This window comes from Fusarium keratoplasticum, chromosome 9, assembly GCF_025433545.1.
Source record: "Fusarium keratoplasticum isolate Fu6.1 chromosome 9, whole genome shotgun sequence".
Taxonomy (NCBI): domain Eukaryota; kingdom Fungi; phylum Ascomycota; class Sordariomycetes; order Hypocreales; family Nectriaceae; genus Fusarium; species Fusarium keratoplasticum.
The window spans coordinates 2,975,510-2,998,180 of NC_070537.1; the positions used below are offsets into that span (position 1 = coordinate 2,975,510).

The window sequence follows — 22,671 nt, forward strand, 5'->3', positions numbered from 1 at the left end:
TGCTTTTTCCCCTCCCGGTTTACCAATTTAGTCGCTGCATTATAAGATAGTTATCTATTATTTCATAGTTACTAATATCACTTATAAGCTTATATATAAACTTAAGAATGAGATAAATAAATAAATAAAAACATATACGCTAATAATAACCGCCGATAGCAGCTCTTGCCTTAGTGGAAAATTTCCGCGCGCGTAGGATAAAGGAGTTTAATTGGGTCAGCGAAGCTTTGTTGGTCGTGAGCGAGACAGGGGCTCGGGGGTGTTCGCACACAACTAAAAAAAAATTGGCCTATAGGAGTGATGCGGCGTCAAATAGTCATCTGCAGGCGTCAGTTTTGACAGGCCAAAAACATTTATATCTCATCTCACTAAGGCCTAACCTGGGCAGCTGCCGCCTTCCGTTGCCTTGGCCCCGGCCCCCCGGCGCTTAAACTCATACCTTGAGCATAAGTATCTCCTTCTGTCCCAAATTAACAAACTGCAGCTCTGAGGACCCCCGGTTATTCATGTCTCTGAGCATAAACCGGCGAGATGCCCTCAGCCATCACATCCCAATCGCGGACCATTCTCGGTCCCCTCACGACAACATTCACTCAGCCATCCAGCTGCAGAGACCTTGTCGGGCTCTGCGAGACTTGCCACGCTGCCTTTCAGGGGCAGTCCTGCGGCCAGATGGGAGCCCAAGACAACCCTTCATGCTGGCCGCCCACCAGTGCTGGGGCGCCAAGTCCGACACACCCACTGAAAGGATGGGGCATCTACTCTCCCGGGATTGTATGCCCAAGCGGGCATACATCAGCCTGCACTGCGATAGCAGGCGGGAATAGCGAATGGCTGGTGCAGTTTTCCATGAAGGCTGGAGAGACGGCTGTGGGTTGTTGTCCAACGTAAGTACAAACTACAATGTCTGCCCTGCGGGTAGTCTGGTCCGGCTCCGCCATCTTTCCTCTGAAACAAGTGGAGTTAAGCCCTTCCGCTAACGCTCAATAATGACCAGCGGGTACTCCTGTGCCAACAACAACGGCAACACTTGTGTAGTTGGTCCTACCTCCACCGTCGTTTCCACTGTGACGTGTGAGGGTGGCACGAGCGGGTCTTTCTCACAGCTGACGATCCGGGATACAACCACCTCGAGTCCCTACGCCTTCTTCGCCCCAATGATTCAGATTAATTGGCAACCTTCGGATATTATCGCTTCGTCGACTTCGTGGCAAACGAAGAGTACCTCGACTCTCCCTGCGTCTGGGACGTCCACTGCGAATTCGCCCTCTTCTGCGGGCGGGCCCTCAGCTAGTCTCATTGGTGGTCTCTGCGCAGCTGCCATCATACCCACCGCCTTAATAGTATCGGTAATCTTCATATTAGTTCGGAGGTACCGGTCTAAAAACTCTCAGTCAATGGAACAACCACTCTGGATGGGAGCACGGGGACATAGTAATATCCCACTCGTGCGTAGCGATGCTGGAAACCCATCCCTCGCTAGCATAACCGACGAAGCCCCAACTAGTCAAGAGACTGGCCACCGGTTCAACGCAACCGATGGTACTCAAAACAACAGCACGGGCAGTGGCCACCAGTTCGCTGGAGCGACGTTTAACGGAACTGTGTATTTTAGCAGTAAACCAACGTAATATGTGTTGAGTTCTTCATGGATGGATGAGCTGTGGGTTTGGGCTTCGCGACGCATCTTCAGGCTATAGGGTTAACCCAAGGTCCTTGGAATTCAAGGTGCAGAGGTGTAATTAATATGCGGGGTTCAAGATCATCTCCGGTTAAAAATGGTGTTTCTTAGATACGTGGCTTCGCAAGGTGTACTGTTATCATTTTTGCAGCATCTTGCTTCCCAGTCGGCGTACTTTAAACCCCCTTGTCGTTTCATGCCTCCCGAAAATAGGATGTTCCCGTACAAGTCCCTCATCTTTGCCCAGTAGCCTAATCTCTAACCTATATAGTAATAGACATTACCTGAGTACTCCGTATGAAGACCGCCTACATCAGGGCATCTACAGCTAGACAACGTTTTGAGGTAGTCAAATTGTACCAGCAACCCTATACCTTGGCCGGCTGGGCCTGATGGATCGTATTTTCTCAGCCACTCATGACTGCAGCTTTACGTTTACGGGCTGTTCCCCACGAGACCTTGTCTGGTGCCTGTCAGCCAATAGCAGTCGCGCCCGGCTTTTGCGGGAGGGAGGGAATTGAACTCGGGAGTTGAGGTGAACACGCAGTTACCTTGCCTCCAGCCTCGCGTCTAACCAGCACCGTGGATAATTTCCCCATGTTTGGACAGAGTGCGGGGATCGGGGGTCAATAAGCAGCTAAACTCGGATGATATCGTACCGTCGTACGAAGCTTCACCTTGGGCCATCTTTAACCGGAAATGGGGTCCGGTGCAAGTCACTCGCCCGCAGGGGTCTGGTTTGCCATCGATGCTGTTGAGGGCATGCCAGCTTTATTATACGGCGACAAGTATCGAGTTATATTCAATGTAATGGCGTCAAAGCATGAGGTATTAGCAACTCACCGTCTCGACCATGTTTCTCCATCACGCTCTTATAAATCTTTACCTGCTTTCCACCTCGGCCATAGCAACAAACCCTACAGATGGCGCTTGTCGAAGCGCAGATGCATCTTTCAGGCCAGCGGGGCTCGCTGTTGGCGATAAATACCTACTCAAGACCTCCAAGGCCAAAACCTTCACACTGAACCCCAAATCTCCCATAGCCACGATTGACTGTGGGACTGAGCGAGCCGGAATTCCCTTCTTTGAAGTTTCCGAGCTAGAGACCCCCGTTCAGGTTGAGGTCAAGTACAGCGAGGCCTTTCTCAACCTCCAACATCCCTGGTCAGATGGGCCCTACCTCTTCAACACGGCTCAGGGCAACAGCTTTCGGGTAGAGACGATCAAGATCACCCAGCCAGGTTGTTACAAATCCACTCTCTTGCAGGGCGGACAGCGATGGCAATCATTCTGACTCTTAACCCAGGGTGCTGTGACGATAGGCCATGTCGGCTTAGAGCCGTCCATCAGCCCCGTCGAGACAGAGGATCTTCCGGGTTCATTCTACTGCAGTGATGAGCTACTCAACAACGTCTGGAAGCTTGGTGCTCGAGCAGCAATTGCCTCCTGCGTTGACAAGTCAACCCAGGGGGCGGTTTGACAAGTTCATTCCAGCGAGGGTGCGTGCATAGCCAGCCAACGCCCGGCGCGAACCCTAAAGGGTTCCCTGTTTGCAAACTATACACTCGAGCTTGATGCCTTTATCGAGCGAGGCGGAATCTGGTGGTCTGTGGTAAGAACAAGAGCCTCACGTTACACACACGTCACTGACAAGATCATAGGCACAACCGATGGGGCAGGTGGCCTCCAGATTCAGCTAACTGGCGACCTGCCTTCCAAATCGTCGTTTCTCAACACCAACAGGACTCTTACACCTCCCAACATAATCATGTTGGCAAGCGGGTTCGGGTTTGTGAATCACACAACTCTCACCTCCTACGTCCTTGACACTGTTCAACTTCCTTTCACGGTTAAGGAGAAGACCTGGCACCGGATCAAGACAGAAATCGATCCGAAAGGCTTCCTCACAGTTTCCGTGAACGGTCGGTCCGCTTTCAAAGTCGCTCTGAAAAGCTACTCCCTAGGGGGCAAAGCCATCTCCCCAGCCGGATCTCTTGGCTTTGGTGCCTGGCAAGACCAAGCGGCATTCTACCGGAATGTTGTGGCATACGATACTGCGAGTCGCTCCGAGATCTACAGAAACCCCCTGACCAGTCAAGACATCCTGGCTGAGTACGGAACGCAGGCAAACCTTGCCAGTGTTTGTCTTGATGGCCCAAAGAGAGATCGTCTCGTTTGGTTAGGGGATTTCTACCACACCTCACGCATCATCGGAGCCAGCACGGGACGTTTCGACCATACCCGGGGAACTCTGGACTTTATTCTCAAGACGCAGCTCAAGAATAGACAGCTGTCTCTCGGACCAAGCATGGGCTATGATCCGTCCATCACACATCCGTTTGCTCCATATGGAGTATACGGCCTTGATGATTACCGGACTCTGGGATTCCTTTCCTTCTACCACTATATGCGACGGACGAATGACGTCGAGTTCGCCTAGAGATCGTGGAAACAATGGGATGCCCAGCTCGCTTGGATCACCAGTAGGATCAACACGACCGACGGTCTTACTCACTTTTACTCGGCACTTCTTGGTGATGCGGCAGCCGGGTCTCTAGTTTCCTGTGCCTCGGTTGAGACGCTCAACGGGGCCGCGGATATTGCAGCAGCGATTGGTGAGAAGAAGTCTGCTGATCAGCAAAGGCGTTGGCCCAAGCAATCAACAACAAGCTGTGGAGCGACAAGCTTGGGACATATACCGTTTCTCTCACCGACAGGGGCTCTTCATCAGTTCCTGGCACTGCTTTTTGTATCTCGTCATGAGTGGCGTCTAAAAAGCGTGCGGTATCCGCCATCAAAGCCCTCGGCGACCTCCGGCTTGGTATTGGGTACAAGGATCGCTCGACCCTTGACCCTAGAGATGTTGAAACCAAGATCTCTGCCAACACGAATGGATTCCTACTCTCGGGGATTCTCGCTGCCCGGGACTGGGACAGAGCAGATAAGCTCATCCGAAACGTCTGGGGCGCCATGTTGAGCAATGATCAACCCAGTAGTGGTGCAAGCTGGAAGTATCTGACCCCTGATGGCCGGCCGGGTCTTTGCTCATTCACAAGCCTGGGCCATCCCTGGGGAGGCGCAGTGACCTATGTGTTGACCGAGTGGGTTGCCGGGGTGAGAGCTGCTGAAGGTGCAGATGGATTTGGCTACAGGAACTGGGAGTTAGTATGGGCTTGTCTCACGCAGCCGCGACTGTTCCACTCTTCCCGACGGGTGAGCTGACGGTCCGTTGGAAGATGGTCTCACAGAAGACTCATGTTGACGTCTATGCTCCTCCCAAGACCAGGGGTGTATTTCGTCTGGGGGATATGAGGATGACTTTGAAGGGCAAATCGGAATATTATTTCAGTGCTAAGCTGTCAAGTTACTACTTAATATGATAAGACAGCTTAACATAACTCTGCTTTTTATTCTTAGCCTCCCTTACCCTATTACCTATGAAAACTACTAGTTAAGCTATTAATAGTTTTTTTTATAAGAAAATGTTTTTATATAAGTAAGCTATAAGGTAGCTAATAATTTTTTTTAATAAAAAAAATAAAAGGTTTTAAGAGATATAAAGTTTTATAACGTACATGATAAGCATGCGACGTATCTAAGTATGCGACGCACTTTTCTTAAACCTTACTACTATAAACTAAGATAAAAACACAACAAATCAATTGATCAATTAAAACTACTCGCTATACTCTTCCCCAGACGTCTCAATCACTACCTGACAGGTCCTTGCATTATGACCGGGCTTGCCGCAGACACCACAATGCCGAACCCCCGGTCGCGCCGACCTTCCTTGACCACCACTTCTCGATGATTCCGCCACTACCTGCGCATTAACATCCATCTGATCAATTGCTTGCCTTCCCTCCTCTACTGTCATTACCCCTCTTTTCTGTAGTCTAGTCCTTTTTTGCCCTCCGGCGCCGGCTTAGTATCTCATTTGCCTCTCGAAGGTCTTTATTCTCAGACCTCAATAAGGCATTCTCATGCATCATTGCCTTAGTCCCCTTAGCAAGCGACTTAAGAGCTCCTAAAATTGACTCTGGGGAGCTACTTTGATGCCTTCTGATTCGTCTATCGAGGTATTCAGACTGAGATTGGGCCTCAAGGACGGTCTTTGGAGTCTTTGACGCCCAAGGGGTCGAAGGGCTAGCTACCTCCTCGGCAGGCGTTGGAGTCCGTAGCTGCACATCAAGCTTCGAGACCACACTTTCCGGGTCAAGAGGAACAAGCCCGGCTCCTCTAAAAAGCCGCCTTGATATTTCTTTCCGTCATAGTGGCCTGATATGCGGCGTAGAAGGCCGGAAAGAACTCAGTCTTTGAAACGTGGGTTATAGAGCATCTGATCAGATGCTCTATTTCTCGACCGTAAGCCTGCTTGAGCAGGTTAAAGTACCCGATATCAAGAGGCTGAAGTAGATGAGACGAATGAGGTGGCATACAAAGCGTGATGATCTTATTTTCCTCGCAATATCTCTCAAAGTCGACGGAGTGGTGACTTTCGTGGCCATCTAGGATCAGAAGACGATAGGAACCAATTGATCGATTGCTTGTACACCGGTCAAAGTGTTTTAGCCACTCGAGACCGATCTCATTATTAGTCCAGCCATTTTGGGTCGTCGCAATAGCCCAATCGCCCGGGAGGTTACTTTCTCGGTACCAGTTGGCGAGGTGATATTGGCCCGCACCGATGATGAACGGCGGGATCGCCCAGCCTTCCGCATTAATCGCTTGGATCACTGTAATCCATTCCCGGTTTCCAGGCTGCACTAATTTTGGCTTTCCACGCCTATCTGTGCCTGTGACGACCATTCCGCTTGTAATTAGACCCATCATAAAGCCAGTCTCATCAAAGTTGTAGATATCAGCGAGGTCGATACCATATTTCGCGATTATGCTCTCCACGAGCCTAAACCAATCGCGAATAATGGTTGGATCTTCGCATTTGGCTCTCTGGTAGTCGTATTTACGAAAAAAACGCGTCTTAACCTCTTCGTGTCGCCTGACGAAGTTATGAGCCCAGCGCTTGCCGACGGGTGACGCGTCGCGGTCGGCGAGCAGTCGGTTGGCCATTTCTTCAACAGCACGCAGTCGGGGGGGGAATCCTCGCGAATCTAGGTCGAGAATGAACTGAATTATGATCTGTTCCTCTAGATCAGATAGTCGGCGTGATTTTGGAATCCAATCGCATCGCGATTGGATTCCCTGTCTGCGACGACGTAGCCTTGGCTCGGAGACCTTATAGATCTTTGCAGCGCGTCGGACGCTTAGTTTTGGGTCATTTTGAAGGGCTTGAAGGGCAAGAAGGGTTTTAGCCTCAGTATTTAGGTCTGACATATTTAGTGGTGGAAAAATCAATTGATTAATTGAAAAGTTAGGTGTAGGAGGGAAAAGTGCGTCGCATACTTGGATGCGTCGCATGCTTATCATGTACGTTAAATAATATATAATATATATAATAAGTAAGTAAAATAGACAAGTAAGTAAAATAAAAATCCCTTAACTTATATCCTCTCTATTTAATTAATTAATTCTTAACTACCTAGTATATTATAATCTAATAGAGAGGCTAGAATCCTTCTTACTCTTTAGGCCCTTTAAAATAACCTAAAATTAAAGCTCTAATATACTATAGAGATCTATATAGTTAACCTAATAATACTTTAGCGTTAATAAAAGGATATCTAATCTTAATATAATACCCTCTAGAAATTATATTAGCTCTCTAATCTAGAGGAATAGATCCTTATTTATTTTATTCTTAACCTAGATTCGCGAGGATTTCTCCCTTAGCTTTATAATATAAAAAAAATAGCTAATTAATTACTTATTAATGTAAGGATATCTGGAGTTAATCGGTTATTGCCGAATCCCTGGCGATAACCTGCCGAGGTCATGTGACCCATAAGACCATATGACCTAATTTGGCGAAGCCTCAAGGAGGCTTCGGCAAGTTGAAGTCTTCATAGCAATACGGACGTACCCTTGATCTCTGATTTCACCCTGATCGTGCCCAAAGGGGCTTACCTTTTCACAATTAACTATAATATAGTATTAATTAATATATATTAAGCTTTAAACTTTATTAGGTAATATTAAGAGCTTAAGATATATTTTTTTTTAAAAATATAATTATTAAAGAGCTAAGTATAAAGATCTAATTATTATCTATAATTAATTTTAGCTTATAATAAATATAATCACGAAGTATAATATCTAATTAAATAATATCTATAACTTTAATAAAATTAACTTTCTTATAGGTATAATTATAAATAAAATAATTATTATAGGCTTAGAAAGGTATTTAAAGCTAAAATTAATATAACTTAATAATTATAAATAAATTATAATTATTTAAGTAATTAATATAAAAGGCTAAGTAATTTAGCTATTTATTATTAATATAAGCTAATATTACCTTATTAATTAATACTAAAAAAATAACCTCCTAGGTAATTAGGCTATTATAATAACTTAAAATAACTAGATTAATAATAAAACTAGTTTTAAGTAGCTTAAGTATTTTAATTAATATATAATTAATTAATTAATTAATTCTTATTATCTCTTAATTCTTAATAGCTATAAAAGTTATTAATTTATTAATTTTAAAAGATATTATAAGAAAAAAAAATTATTTAATTTTATATATTACCTTATTTATTTTATTTATTTTAGCCCTTTAATATTAAGTATTTTAATATATTAAAAAAGGCTTATAATTAAGAAATAAAATATTTAATTAAATATTTTATTACTTATATTTTAAAGACTAAGTTCTTTTTAGCCTTTTATATAATATATAAGGCTATTATAATAAAAAGAAATATTAAAGAGGCTTTTAAAAGAACTAATATTATTTCCCTTAACTTAGAAAGTATAGTCTTAAAGCTTAATATATAGCTATAGATATTAATACTAATTAAGAAGGCTTCTAATTAATTAACCTCTTAGGTATTAAGGACCCTAAAGATTATATTTAAGGCCTAATCTTAGTCTAAATACCTTAAAAAATAGATTAAAAAGTATTAAAATAGCTCTCTAGAGTTAATTCTTAAAGTATTAAAATCTCTTATAAAGGGAATAAAGGTAATTATATATAAAATAGCTCTTATAAGGGCAGAGGTCTAAGACCTTTAATAGGCTAATAAGATATTAAGTTAGCGCTAAAGGGTAAAATAGATTAAACTATAGAAAAAAAAAGTAATAATAATAAAGGAAAAAAGATAAATAATTAATTAAATAAATATTAATATATAGGTAGTAGCTAAATTATCGCGGAGTAGTAGTTAAGGGAGGTTAATATAATTAATAATTTAGCGCTATAATATCTATAATAAGCCTAGTTATAATATAAGGATCTATTAAGTAATAATTAGGAAATCTAGGGAAAAATATAATAAGTAATTTTAATTAATTAAATAATTTATTATATTTTTATTATAATTTTTATTAAAGAAATTAAGATTTTTATTTTATTTATTTATTTATTTTATTTACTTATTATATATATTATATAATATTAACTTATATAAATTTTAAAAATTAAAAAATACTTTTATATTTTAAAGCTAATAGTTAGAAATAATAAAGTTATTTAATTATTTTATAGCTTTAGTTTTTTTATTTTTAATAATTATAACTTAAGCCTTAAAAGTAATTTTAGTTTTTTTTTTTTTAAAATAAAGCTTTAAAGTTATTACTTTTTAATTAAACCTTAAAGTATTTATTATAAGGCTGTTATTTAAAGAATTATTAACAAGCTATATTAGCTTATTAATAGCTTTTAATAGCTATAAAAAGTTATATAGCTATTACCTTAAAAGGCTAGTTATTTATATTTTTTTATTAGATCTTATAAAAGATTTATAAGTATTTTTTAATTTAATATAATTAATAGCTAATAGAAAGATAATTAAGCATAAAGATAAAATATAAGCCTTATTATATAAGCTCTCTAAGTTATATAATAAAAAAGTATAAAAAAATAAATTAGTAATTATAATATAATTTATTAATATAAAGAAATTCTCTTATATATAAAAATTATAAATACCTTAATTAATTGTTTTTATAAATAATAAAATAAAAAAATAAAATAATAATTATATTTTTTTAATTTACTTATAAGAGGATTAACCTTACTACTTATTAAGTATTATACTAAATATAATTTAATAATATTAGCTCTTAAAAAAAAAACCTAGCTAGCTAAGTTAATAAGCTAATTAAGTTTTTTTTAATTAATAAGTTCTTACTTAGCCTAGATAATAATTATATTATTTAATAATTTATCTTAGCTAGCTTACTTACTTTATTAATTATAATTTATAATTCTCTAAGGTATTTTAAAATAAATAATAAGATTAATATTAAAGATATTAAGACTTAAACTATAAGTATTAATTATTATAATAACCTAGTTATATTAATAAAGGTTTTATTTATAGCCTTATATTTAGGCCCTTAGTTATTATATCTTATTATTAGCTATATTAATATTACTATTATAAAGCTTTTATTATTAAAATTACTAAGATATAAATTAAGATACTTTAATCCCTATTTTAAATAGTATAAAATTAAGTTATAAGTAATATTATTATAATATATATTATAACTTAAGTTAATTATAAGTTACTTAATTACTTTCTTAATAAAGTAATATATAATAACCTTACCTAAGCTAATATATATATTAAGTTTTTAATTAATTAGCGCCCTTATAATACTTATACTTAAGTCTTATTTAATATTATTATTATATATATAAATAGTAATAATACTATACCTAATATTAGGCTAGGTTAGAAGGTTATAAAAAATAGTAATATCTTTAAAACTATAATTAATAAAATTAAAAAAAATCTATTTTATATATAATAAGTAATATTATTATTAACGTATATGATAAGCAAGTGTCACAGTCATGCAAGTGTCACAGCTGGACTGTGCATATAAAACTAGGATTTTCTAGCTTTAATAAAAACTTAAATAAAATAGCTAAAAACTTAAAAAGAGTGTTTCTAGCTATTTAACTTATAGATAAACTATATATAATTTTTATAGATTTTTAAAAAATCTACTTTATAGAGAAATAGCTATTTATACAGTGCGAATAGGTTTTCTCTATACTACCCTATAGGAATTTTTTTAATAATCTATAAGAATTAGGGTGAGTAATATATTATATAATCATACTAACTTCTAATTTTTAGCCTTTTTTAGCTTAGTTTTAATTTTCTAGAATTATTTAAAAAACCCTTATTTTAACTAAAATCAAATTGTGACACTTGCATGACTGTGACACTTGCTATACATATACGTTAAGTAAATTATATATATATTATACTAAGCTAAGGAACTAAGCTTATATAGCTTTAATTAAAACTTTAAGATATTTTTAAAAATAATATAATTTAGCTAAGCTTAAAATTAAAATATATCTTAGTAGGTTTAAAAATAGTTAATTAATATAATTTTTAATATTATAAAAATAATCTTAATATATTTAATTATTTAATTAAATTATTATTAAGCTATTATAATATTTATATCCCTAATATAATTATAGAGATTATTTTATAAAGATATAAAAGTATAATAATAATTATAACCTTACTAAGATATTTTATTATTAATAATTAAAAAAATAAACTTTTATTACTATTAATAAATATAATAATAATAATTAAACTCTTATTTTATATAATTAGTTATATAATTAGATATTACTTAGGCTAAAAAGTAATATTATTACTTTATAGCTCTCATAGCTTAAGAGCTAGGTTAATTTTATAAAGCTACTTTTACTAAATAACTTAAAGGTCTTAAAACTATTTTATATTAATATAAGCTCTTAACCTTTTAAAATTAAATTATATAATTATTAAAAAGATATAAAATATTAAAAAGATATTAAGTAAATAATATTATTATTAATTAAGTTATTAAAGCTCTCATAGCACTAATAAGTCTTAAAAATAGCTTTTTAAATACCTTTATTATAAATTATATTAAATATTTAAGTTATATAACTAGTTGATTTATTTATAATATTAATTTTTTTATTAAAATTATTATAATTAAATATTTTATTATTATTATTATAAATCTTATTATAAAGGCTTTAGCTTATAATAAATATATCTTAAATAAAATAATAGCTAATTATTATAATAATATACCTTTATAAATTAATACTAAGTATCTTAATCCTAATAATTATATCTTAGTATTAAAGTATTTAAAATATTTAAGCTAAAATAAAGCTTTTAGGTAATAAGTTAATAACGTACATGATAAGCATGTGCACCAAACAAGGGTACGCACCACTTAGATTTTATACCATAAATTAACATTTTAAAAAGAAATCTTAAAAATTTAAATTAAGCTTAAAATCAATAAAAATTCATAATTATATTATTTAAATAGAGATATTTATTATATAAATTTCTAGGATTTTATATATTTTTAATTTATAAGTTATGAAGAAAAAGCTTATTAGCACTGTGTACTTTACTATATCTAGCTTAATATTTTAATTAAAAATATATTAAAATATATATTAATTTAAACTTAGTATACTAAACTTAATTATAGTAATTTCTTAAGTCTAAAAATTCTATGGCTAGATTTAGGTTGTCTAGGGTAGGTTATTTTTTCGCTATACAGTATAGTGGTGCATATGCTTGTTTGGTGCACATGCTTATCATGTACGTTAACTTATAATAAATTATTTATAACTTATAAATAAAATTATTATTATTTTATATCTTAAGAGTATTTAAGGAATATAAGTAATAAGTTATAAACTTTATTAATTATATATAAGGATATTAATAAAAAAAAATAAGCTCTAGACCTATAAAGGGAAATTCTTAATCTTTAATAAAGTATTTTAAATTATTTTTAATTATTATTACTACTAGGTTATATATTATAATAATATAAATTAAATAACCTGAGTAATATAATAGTACTATAATAACTACTAACTCCTATACCGAGTATAAGGAAGTATGTTCCGCCTATATCGCATGAGAATGAGGACCCTTGAATGAAAGCCTAGAGCGTTCCAGCCCTTTTGCCACCCACTAGTGCTATATGTGAGTCCCTATTCCCCCCTTTTTCCTCTTTTGGTCTCGTCGCCGGTGCCACCGCTGCTACGTCAAAGGTTGCCCCCATCGACAAGATTATTACTGCAATATTTTTATAAGAGTTTTTTTCGTTGCCTGGGTTGATGCCCACTTCGGCAAAGAGGGCTATCAATATCATTAGCAATCCAAATGATTCGATTATGACTTGTCTAGCGACACCGCACCACTGTTGGAACTTCCAGTAACTCATTTTGAGGTCGCCGTGTTGGAACCCACAGATCTTTCTCTTGTCGGTAGTCTCACAATTGCACTGAGTTTCACCACTTAGGATTGCTTGAATGGCCCAAGTATATGAGTACAACCGTGTCGTTTCTCTCTCTCTCTTTTTCCTTTCTTCTTCTTTCAAGCCTTTCCCAAATACCGTCTAGCCAAGATTGCGAAAAGCGCCAATAACAATTCTGACTTTGTCAGATTTCTCCTCGTCAAAATCGTAACAAGGAGAGTTGGTGAACACTCGGAATCATTCCATGAAACAAGAAGAATTGATCGATTTGTTGTTCCAGTCCAATCTCATGCCACCCAACCATATCGTGGCCTCGCCGTTATCTGGGCACAAGGGTGGTCCAGTGTGAACCTCACATGGGATGCAACAGGAACTTTCCAGAGTCGGGTCATCCTGAAAGGCTGAGGGCCTAGTCCTGGGACTTTTCGTTGTTCGTCTGCCTGATGATTTGTCCTGTTGCAAATACCCTTGAACTATTTCCAAAGTGGAACTTACCGAACTGACGGGCATCTGCCCCCCGCTGGCATCATTTCAACAGAACACGTAGCTTTGTTCAAAAAGGAGGACAACCACTATACTGGGTCCAGAGTAAGGAGAGTACGCCTCTTGCCAGATGCGTCCTAGCAAGCATACAGAACGGGATTGTTAGGTGGTTATCTTCGGAATTCATGGCAGGTGGGATTGACCTTTTGCCCGCACACTCTTCAGCTCTTGATCAAGCTTGTCAGTGGACTTGATCTAGACTAGAGTTGTCATTATTAAACCAGGACTGGAGGATCAATTCGCATCTAAACACATAGTTGATATAAGTTCTTTCTACGTTCGAGGATGGTACAGGAAATAAATCCTGCCAGTGCATATAAAGTAGAGGATTCAAACAGGCTGACCTCGTTACCTCAGAACAATTGTTTGCCATCTCTACCCCAATTCTCAGTTAATCACAATGCCGTCATACCGTTACGTTCTCAATACTTATTTCGCAAAGCACGTCCTCAAAATCAGAACAACCCTAACACACGATGCCAATTATTGATCCTAGTCACACTTCCCAAAAGAAGCCATCAGCCACAATAGCAAAGGCCACAGTCATTGACATATTCCGCTATTAGAACTGAACGCCGCAAAATACCGGATGCAGTTGGTTCCTCCTTTCCCCACCACAGGCCTGGAGAGAGGAGAGAGGAGAGATGAGTCGGACATGTCAGCAGAGACCCCCGCGACAGTGTTGGGCGTCATGAGGTTTACTGAGAGGATTGGGTTGAACAACGTTCTCTTCTATGTTCCCAACATCTATATGTCTATATTGCAAGATAAGCGACTGAGTTCATCCAACCTGTCCCTGCTAAGCGATGCTTTCACTACCAGCCAAGCAGAGGATACTAATCGACCCAAGGATCGCCATGAGTAGATGCAATAGTCGGCCAACACAGAGCCAAAGCCAAGCACATGTTTAATTGAAGAGGGGAGAAGGAGGATCACAGCTATTCTACACAATTGTAATCCAAGCTATCTAGCTTAGAGCACGTCAGAGCTCTTCTGCTTCTGAGTCCCTTCCTTAGCAGACTCCTGCTCCTTCTTCTCTCCATCGAGGGGCTTGTCTAGTCCCAGACGGTGCCGAGTGGTGTAAGTAGCAATTGTACCAACAGGGTCAGCTTCGGTGATGAGCTCCTTGCGACGAGTGTCAACCAGCAATCGAATGAGATCTGGGCGCATGTAGTGCCCAGCAAAGTCAGCCAGGACCTTTGTCAGATGGGTTTCGTTGAGATCAATGTCGACGAAGAGCAAGCCATCGAAATCCTTGTCTGGCTTGACGACCAGGCTTCCGTCAGGTCTGTAGATACGCGCGTGGCCATTGTAGACGGATGGGTCGGTTTCAGGCTCGACTCCCTCAGGGGTGTTCTTCTTGAGCCCTTCGACAGAAAGACGCTGGAAGGGTGCAAGAGTCCAGGCGCCAGTCTCGATGGCATACTCGGGGGTTACCAGGTCCGAGGCTGGATCGGCGTAGTTGGTTGCTGGGTCTGGTGCAACCTGGCGCTCGCGGCCTGGGTAGACGGGCCAGGCAGCAATGTGAACCTGCTCTCCGCAGGACACATTGAGCGCCTTGAGGAATGGGTTCATGTTCTCCCAACAGTTGAGCTGACCCACGCGGCCGATATCAGTTTCCGACACCGACATGAAGGTGTCACCGGGACCATCGCCGTACACCAACTTCTCCACGTGAGTGGGCTTGATCTTGCGGCGATGGTTCACGACAGATCCATCCGGTCCGATCAATACCTGAGCCAGGTAAAGCGTGGCATGGTCAATCTCGGAGAATCCAAGGGACACATAGATCTGGTTGTCGCGAGCAGCCCGACGGATCCGGCGCATTTCTTCCGAGTCAACTGCAAGCGAGTTCTCACGATACTTCTTGAGCATTGGCAGTGACTGAAGATATGTCACCTTCCACATCCAGTAAGGATATCCAGGGATCCCTATACAATGGTCGTTAGATGAATTTGTTTACCCAGATTCCGAGATCAGGAGCACACTTACAGACTTCGGGGAAGGCAACCAGCTTGCACCCCGCCTGTCCAGCCTCATTGATGAAGTCGATTGTCTTAACAACGCCGGCCTCGAGATCAAACCACTGGCTTCATTAGTAAGAGTCTTCCATCACGTTCTGAGTATTCATACGCCAGGTTCGGAGGTGACGGCGGCCGCCTTGTACTTTGTGATGGGCATGTTGGCGATTGAAAGTGTAGTTTGGTGAATGATGAAGGGCTTTGTTTGTTGCGTTTGTCTGTGAGATGGAAGATAGCAATTCGAGAGGGAGATGGGGGATATTTATACGACTCTTCCCAGGCCTGCAACGTAGTTCAAAGCAGCTTTTCCATCACCTCGCCCCATTCCGGGCGTACACTGTCTCCAGAAGCCCGCATCTTCCGGGCTGCTCCGATCACGAACCATGACGGCTGAGCGGGTTCAGACAGCATGTGCTCATGATCAATCTGTGACTAAAACGCAACTGCATTGCAGGATGAAGAACATGCTGAGACGGAGCCTGGACCAATGGAAGGAGCAAGTTGTAAAGTTGTCAGGGATGATGATGGCGAGAAAAGCCCGAGAAGATAGTTGTTGAGCCTCAGCGAGAGATTACAGGGTCCTAGAGCGGGATGTTTCGTGCGGCCCGCAGCGTGGTGTCTTGGCTGGTGTCCATTTGACGATGCCGCAGCGGGCCGCAGCGGGCCGCAAACCAACTTCTACCGTGTCATTGCGGCCATTGTAAGCCGTTGCTCGTGTCCCATAATGGATGTATCAAGAAGAATTTTGACATGGATAGGCCCCGTGTCCTGTTCTGATTCTGAAGTCATGCTCAACATTTCGCGCAAATATGCAATGCACCTGAGCAACTTAGGGACGGTACTCGGACAAGTCTCGGATGTCGCTTGAGGTTGCGTTGGCTGGGCCCCGAAGGCCCGAAGGGAGCGCAATGTTTTTCAGCAAAGAGATCACTTGGGTAGCTCTTCAGCGAATCTCAGGTCTCAAATATCTCGAAATATTAACGGAAACTCTATAAATCAGCAGAAGTGACACATAAATATCCAAATCTCCCACGCATCCTTCACCCCGTCCGCGACAGTATTATACTTCTAGCACTCCAACATCTCAGCTCGAATGCCTCTCCGACTCTACATACGGCCACCATTCTCTTTCTCCACCTGTATTACTCCCTCAGATCACCAGGAGTCGGCTGGTCGCTGATTTCTTGAAGAATCTTTGCATCTCCCTGTTTTCCTTCGGCGGTTTTCAGAACCTCGATGAGTTGCTTCGCTCCAGCACGCCAGTCGTGGGATCCATGAACGATTTCGGCGTCGCCCTCAAGAATCCGCTTGGAAGAAACGTTGGACCCGTAGAAATCGGCGTTGGCGTCACGCCTCTCCTTGATGACTGTTCCATCGACAGTCAAGCCACCGTAAAGACCCCTTGATTTGGTGTATGTCCAGACTGGCTTGACCTCCTTCACATTGGCGGTACCACCAATTGGTCCAGCTGCCAGGGCGACGGCGCCGCCGAGGCTCATTTCGGAAGTCTTATACGCATCCACGGCAGCTTGTGTGTTGAGCACGCACACACAGTCGTAAACATCTAGGCCATAAACAAGGCCGATGCTACCACTCCGCACCGAGAAGGCAGAAGGCGGTGACCAGGTTCCATCGGGAAGACGAGCGACGACGATTCCGGAACCGCCAGCGCCTGCAAGGTACATGCCAGCGCGGAAGCCGGTAAAGATTGCCAGCCCCTGGGCGCCTGCGATGACTTCCGAAGGAATCTTGGACTTTTCTACCCGGTTGTTAGTCGTTGCAGCATTGAAGAATACCAAGTGCTATTGAAAACATACCAACAAACGACTTGAGTATCTGAGCCGCCTTGTCGCATTCGTGACGAATATCAGCCGCCTTGAAGAAGCCCATGTTTGTATGTATGGTGTATTTGAGGTGCAAGATATCTTGATGGAGTGTAGTAAAGATGATGATTAGAGTGCCAACTTGAGTTGCTAAACAGGAGTGCGTAGAGTTGAAGTTGCTTAGGAAAGGCGATGTACTTATATTGCCCTGAAAGAAGGGCCTGCCACACATGAGGCGCTACATCGAGGTCTCCCATTCTTCATCTACCACAAGCCAGCGTTTCACAGCCTCAATGGTATGGAACGAGCGTACTTGATGCTGCGGCTGACAGCTTCGGCCAATCATAACATGCAAAAGTTGACAAACACCGGTCGCAAGGCACTGAAGGGCGTATTTCAAAGCGTATTGGAGCGTATTTGCTCCAGAACCCCAACCTTACAGCTTACTGTGTTCCTTGGGTGCATCAGCCACTGATCAAAAACGCTACGGAATTTTGTCGCTTTACGACGCAGTGGCTTAGACTTGCTTCTTGGCAAAGGCATGACAAATCAGACGCTGGATCTAGTGGCTGCGCCTCATCTTTATTCCCATGTTTTTTTTGGGGGCGTTTCCCTGTTCATCTCTTCCTACCTACCCTAGAGATACACATGCTGCGGTCTGTCTGAGATTGGCCACGACCTACCTATTGTGAAGTGGAAAAGGTTACAGTATCTATCTGTTTTGAGGAGGGAAAGGGGGCCATATTGCGATATTCCATAATGTACTCAATGTGCATTGCACATTTGCATCCATAGCGTCATCAACTCGGTCGCCATCTCACATGCTAAGCCTCCTATCGTGCTTTTGCCGGAACACGCGTATTCCCGGCCATCGCTTACGGTAAAGATAAGAGAAGAATATCATGCATTGTCTAGTACCATGGCTTGCCTCTATATCGACGACGTTTTCCTCGTTCCATCACTCGGAATCCCGATGAAGTGTCACCCTATATTACTCTGACCGGGGGGTCGCCTGTCCGATCGTTCATCTTTGAGACGACGTAGGGTTAGTGAGACCTGCAACGTTCTGCGAGGGCTTTTACAGACTCTGTCTGTGGTCCTGACTCGCGGAAGCGACAAAAAAAATGCTTGTGATGCCCCTGCTAACGACAGGAAAAAGGACTACCCAGACAAGAGTCTCACGAATGCATCAGGCAAGTGCCCATCGGCCTCCTGTTTGACTAAAAGGCTAAACCAATACATCAGGGTCTAAACTCCATGTTTCGGGTAGCAAGGGATAGTAGACGTCGGTAGATGTACCGACTGGCATCTGTTTCATTATACATTATGGTTATATTTCTATGTACTCTCTTTCTTTCTCCCCTTCTATGTAATATGCCTGACGTTTATGATGGTCTCTCTATTCGACACTGTATTGGCGCTGATGTAATTGCTTCGTTGAACTGCTCTCGCTGATCTCTCTGTCGTCGTTTTCCTCGTGAGAATCATCGTCATTCTCGCTGGGGCCGGTGCGAGTCACCTGCGTCACAATCGTCTTCTTAATACCCTCTATCTTCTCTCGCTCCTTAAGTTCGTATTCATCCTCTTCGCCAAGCTCGATGTGGGTTCGGTGGTGAGTGCTGGCCAGTGTGTGGCCGAAGCGGCTGGGGTGTTGGCGAGATGTACCATTGGTCCTCGATCGAGAGCTGTAGTCGTGGTCCTGGTTGTTGCCGGCTCGGACGACCTTTCCGATCAGATCGGCCATGTTCATCTCGATGTGTAGCTTGAGAAGGTAGACGAGGGGGTGGAATTGAATGTACCTGCAATGGGTTAGTGAGATACAAAAGCGGGCGTGTCTAGTAGAACATACACAAAACTGTTTGGCAGCGACATCATGCAAATCAAAAGGACCTGTATCGGGTTAGCAGACATTGCTGTAAGTAGAACTGGGTATACTTACGTCTAGGGCAATAGAAATGGCAACCAGGAACAAGTTCATTTGATAAAGGCGTGTATACTTCTGCAGGCCATTCGCGACAAGCCTCTTCTTAACGACGTAGATGAAGTAAAAGTTGAGAGCAGCATCCATAATAGCAAAGATGACTTTCTCGCAGCGGTCCCAAATCTCGTTAAGGTGGATGTATCTCTCGCTGATCTGGAGACGGGCCGGGACCCAAATGCAAAAGACGCTGATGTTGACGGCGAAAAGGATGAGGAAGCAGATCCATTTGAGCTTGGTACCGTTTGATCGAACGACCATTAATAAGGAAACTCGATTGATGATGATCTGGATCAAGCATTGAACCTGTGTCGACCACCATACGACTATGGCAAAGAGTCAGCTTGTCAAATCCGGAAACCCCACCCTGAGCGTCCTTACTGATGAAAAAGAAAAACTGCAAACTCGGCTCGATCTTATTCCGAAGATAGAACCAGCACATAACACCCAATAGGAAGCTCGAGATGATCTCAACCCAGACCAGGGCGACATAGGCCGTGATTCTCTTCCTCCTATGCCAAGCCGATTTCGTCTGCTTGGCCGCCTTGGAAACGTTAAAGATGGTGATACCGAGAGATAGGCCCCACGCGATGGACGCAATGTTCATGTCGGTATCATTTGGCAAGTCTGGGACATAGTTGTCCGGGACCATGAAGCCAGTCATGTTGCCAACGGTCTCGGGCCTTTCCGCCGACGGTGAAGAGGGAAGAAGAGTTGAAGGAATGTGAATCGGTGGACGGAAAAAAGCAATTCGGGGTGGACGACGTGTTCCATTAAAGAGGGTTGGCCACTTCAATGCTAAATCCGGCAGTCTGGGCAGTTTGATTCAGTCGCTCTGCTGAACTGCCGATCCCTATTGGAAGAGAGCATCCCCGTGCCGAGAAACCCGTGAAGGCCCTAACCCACAAGTGGCTTGGGACCAAGACGGCCAACAGAACTGAAGAGGCTAGGGGCCGGGCCGGACTCTGAGGGGCTTGGGCTCCGGCGAGGGTGAGTGCACCGCTAAAAGTATATTTGAAATTGCCCCTGATGGTCTTTGCTGGCTGCCTTGGTCTCCTGGAGCCGGTTTCGGTCTCGAGTACTGTATCATGTGGTAGACAGGAGCGTGGACATGAAGCGATCTCACTCGAGAAAGACAGCGAGTCCCTCTTTGGGCCTCGTCGGGCATTCTCAAGTCAAGGGAAGCGATGGCAGGAGAGCCTCAGTGTGGTACCGATCCGCACGATAAGAAACCATCCTGCTGGTCGGCTCCACCAGGAAAATCACCGGGTTCTCTGTCGAGGAAGAGTTTCCAGTTGAGTGGCCAAACTCCCGCCGACCCCGGTAGCCTGCAGCCCAATGGCTTCCATGACGTGTCGGTGTAATGAGTGCCGAGTCATGAATATGTGGGGATCGCAGGCGCTAAAATCTCATGTCTTGACCCAGATCTCGTAAAGCTCGGGGTCGGTCTGGAGACTGGAACTAAACTAGCCACCCTGGCTGCGATCGGCCCCATCTTCAGGCCTTGTTTTTCTCCGTGCCGCATTGATGTGCATCAAGACAACTGACTCCCATGTGCTCTCCGTGGGCTGTCGAGTCAGTTGGCCAACAGGGAGGGAAGTGAAGCGCCACGTCTTCTACCGTTCTTCTTCTACGGAACGACGAGGCTTCAGTCAAGACAGACGTTTAATGACGATGCCACCTTGACATTGGGCTACCTCCTATATGAAGGGCCCATACGTAGTAGAAATGAAGAACGCCTCCGATGGGTCTCGGCTGTCTAGTCAGAAGTTCTCGTCGCCAATGGACACAGAACCCAACACGAGTCAGTACCCGAGACCCTTGCTGTTCGAATCGGCCCAACACACTGGACTGGGGCGAGGATTTGCACAAAACGAAGCACTGGCCCTCGGTTCATGAAATCCCGACACCAGCAAAAAGACCCTGATACTAGTGTCGTGGATCACCCAAGAGGGGCGATGCTATCGATTGTCTCATAAATGATAGTCGATTCATGATGGGTTTGCAAAAGTTGCTGGTGTGCCTCGGCATTTGCTAGGTGCATCTTTCCCCCATCTTGCTTCCTTTCGTCGGCGCGAGTAAGAAAACAACCGGAACCTTCCAGATTGCCCCCGACAAAGACATTTTTGCATGAGAATAGCGACTGGCATGCCATCTCATGCGATGCTGTCTCCAGGTCGGCGACTAGATAAACCTGGCTGCACCAAGAACACAGTCTGTCACTAGGAGTCCCAAGAGGACATGACAAACCGCCAGCTAGGATGAAGAACCGATTCCATGGTCCGAGAAGTGGAACGAGTGGCGCCTCTACTACGGAGTAGTACCAACCCAAGCCTAGTCAGCTGGTAGTCCAGAGAATCTAGCGATGAGGTGCATCCCTGCTCAGGGGCCCTGGGAAGTCGATCTACTACTGGCGTGCAGATGAATCCTGTCAGGCAGCCCCTGATACGCTTTGACTTCCGTTGTGCCCCGGCCGCTAGTATTGAAGATCTTTCTCCAACGTCATCTATTAGAGCAAGGGCGCGCACTGATCAATCACAACGTCCGGACGCACCACAGCCAGGATTTTACCTGCGTCGTGGGTTTTTCTAGATTGGTTCTGTTTCACGCAGATCAGCCTTTCTAGGTGCCTGACCTGCAGGCATGAATCATGACAGCTGAGCCACCAAAAGATAACTATACGTAGTATGGTAGGGATACATCGGGAGAGCACCTGATGCGTCTTTGTAGCAGTGGCGCAGAGCGAGGAGTCTATCCAATACCAACCTGAGGTCATTACTTGGCCGGGAACGATGCGACCCCGTAGCTAAGCTTACTAATTCGGTATCAGAGGTTGGACCCCTGGAACCTCGAACGGCGTGACCCATCGACCTGACCCATACAACTCCCGGGAAGTTGGATGTTTGAGGCTTAACATGCTGCCGATCCCCGAAGGGAGACACTAAAGTAGGAGTAATTGCCGAGTGGGCCGTTAGGCTCGCGATTCTTCATCAATCATAATCACCGTCTACGGCATCACTGTCATCCCTTTACTAGATAATCGACTTTTGGGCTGCCAGACCACCCTTACGGGCCTTACCGGCTCCTGAATATGGCTTTGGGATTTCAATCTTTGTTCTTTAAAAAAAAATTGAACTAACACCTTGCAGCAGTACGCTCGACGAAAGGAGAGGAGCTGCTCAATACTACGTGTATCCTTTGGATCCCCCTCCCATTCGTTCTGGACGGGAATCACTCAGTGGT

At 42.4% G+C, this 22,671-nt stretch overlaps 3 protein-coding genes and 1 pseudogene across 4 annotated transcripts, besides 1 other annotated feature; 1 reads left to right on the forward strand and 3 right to left on the reverse strand.

The window, feature by feature from the left end:
• Window positions 1-2,534: 2,534 nt before the first annotated feature.
• Window positions 2,535-4,121, forward strand: NCS57_01183800 (uncharacterized protein; the record flags this gene model as incomplete). The annotated part of the gene is made up of 3 exons (XM_053061535.1): window positions 2,535-2,894; window positions 2,988-3,105; window positions 3,343-4,121. 3 exons carry the CDS (start codon window positions 2,535-2,537, stop codon window positions 4,119-4,121), a joined length of 1,257 nt encoding a protein of 418 aa, XP_052909921.1.
• A 10,457-nt stretch (window positions 4,122-14,578) lies between these two features.
• Window positions 14,579-15,787, reverse strand: NCS57_01183900 (Cyanide hydratase; the record flags this gene model as incomplete). The annotated part of the gene is made up of 3 exons (XM_053061536.1): window positions 14,579-15,537; window positions 15,599-15,692; window positions 15,740-15,787. 3 exons carry the CDS (start codon window positions 15,785-15,787, stop codon window positions 14,579-14,581), a joined length of 1,101 nt encoding a protein of 366 aa, XP_052909922.1.
• A 982-nt stretch (window positions 15,788-16,769) lies between these two features.
• On the reverse strand, window positions 16,770-17,649 carry NCS57_01184000 (Ysc84 domain-containing protein; the record flags this gene model as incomplete). The annotated part of the gene is made up of 2 exons (XM_053061537.1): window positions 17,445-17,649; window positions 16,770-17,386 (listed from the first exon to the last, which is right to left on the reverse strand). Exons 1-2 carry the CDS (start codon window positions 17,515-17,517, stop codon window positions 16,770-16,772), a joined length of 690 nt encoding a protein of 229 aa, XP_052909923.1. The 5' UTR covers window positions 17,518-17,649.
• A 1,200-nt stretch (window positions 17,650-18,849) lies between these two features.
• On the reverse strand, window positions 18,850-20,110 carry NCS57_01184100 (annotated as a pseudogene). The gene is made up of 4 exons: window positions 19,810-20,110; window positions 19,390-19,754; window positions 19,300-19,340; window positions 18,850-19,249 (listed from the first exon to the last, which is right to left on the reverse strand).
• Window positions 18,850-20,110: a sequence feature.
• Window positions 20,111-22,671: the final 2,561 nt, after the last annotated feature.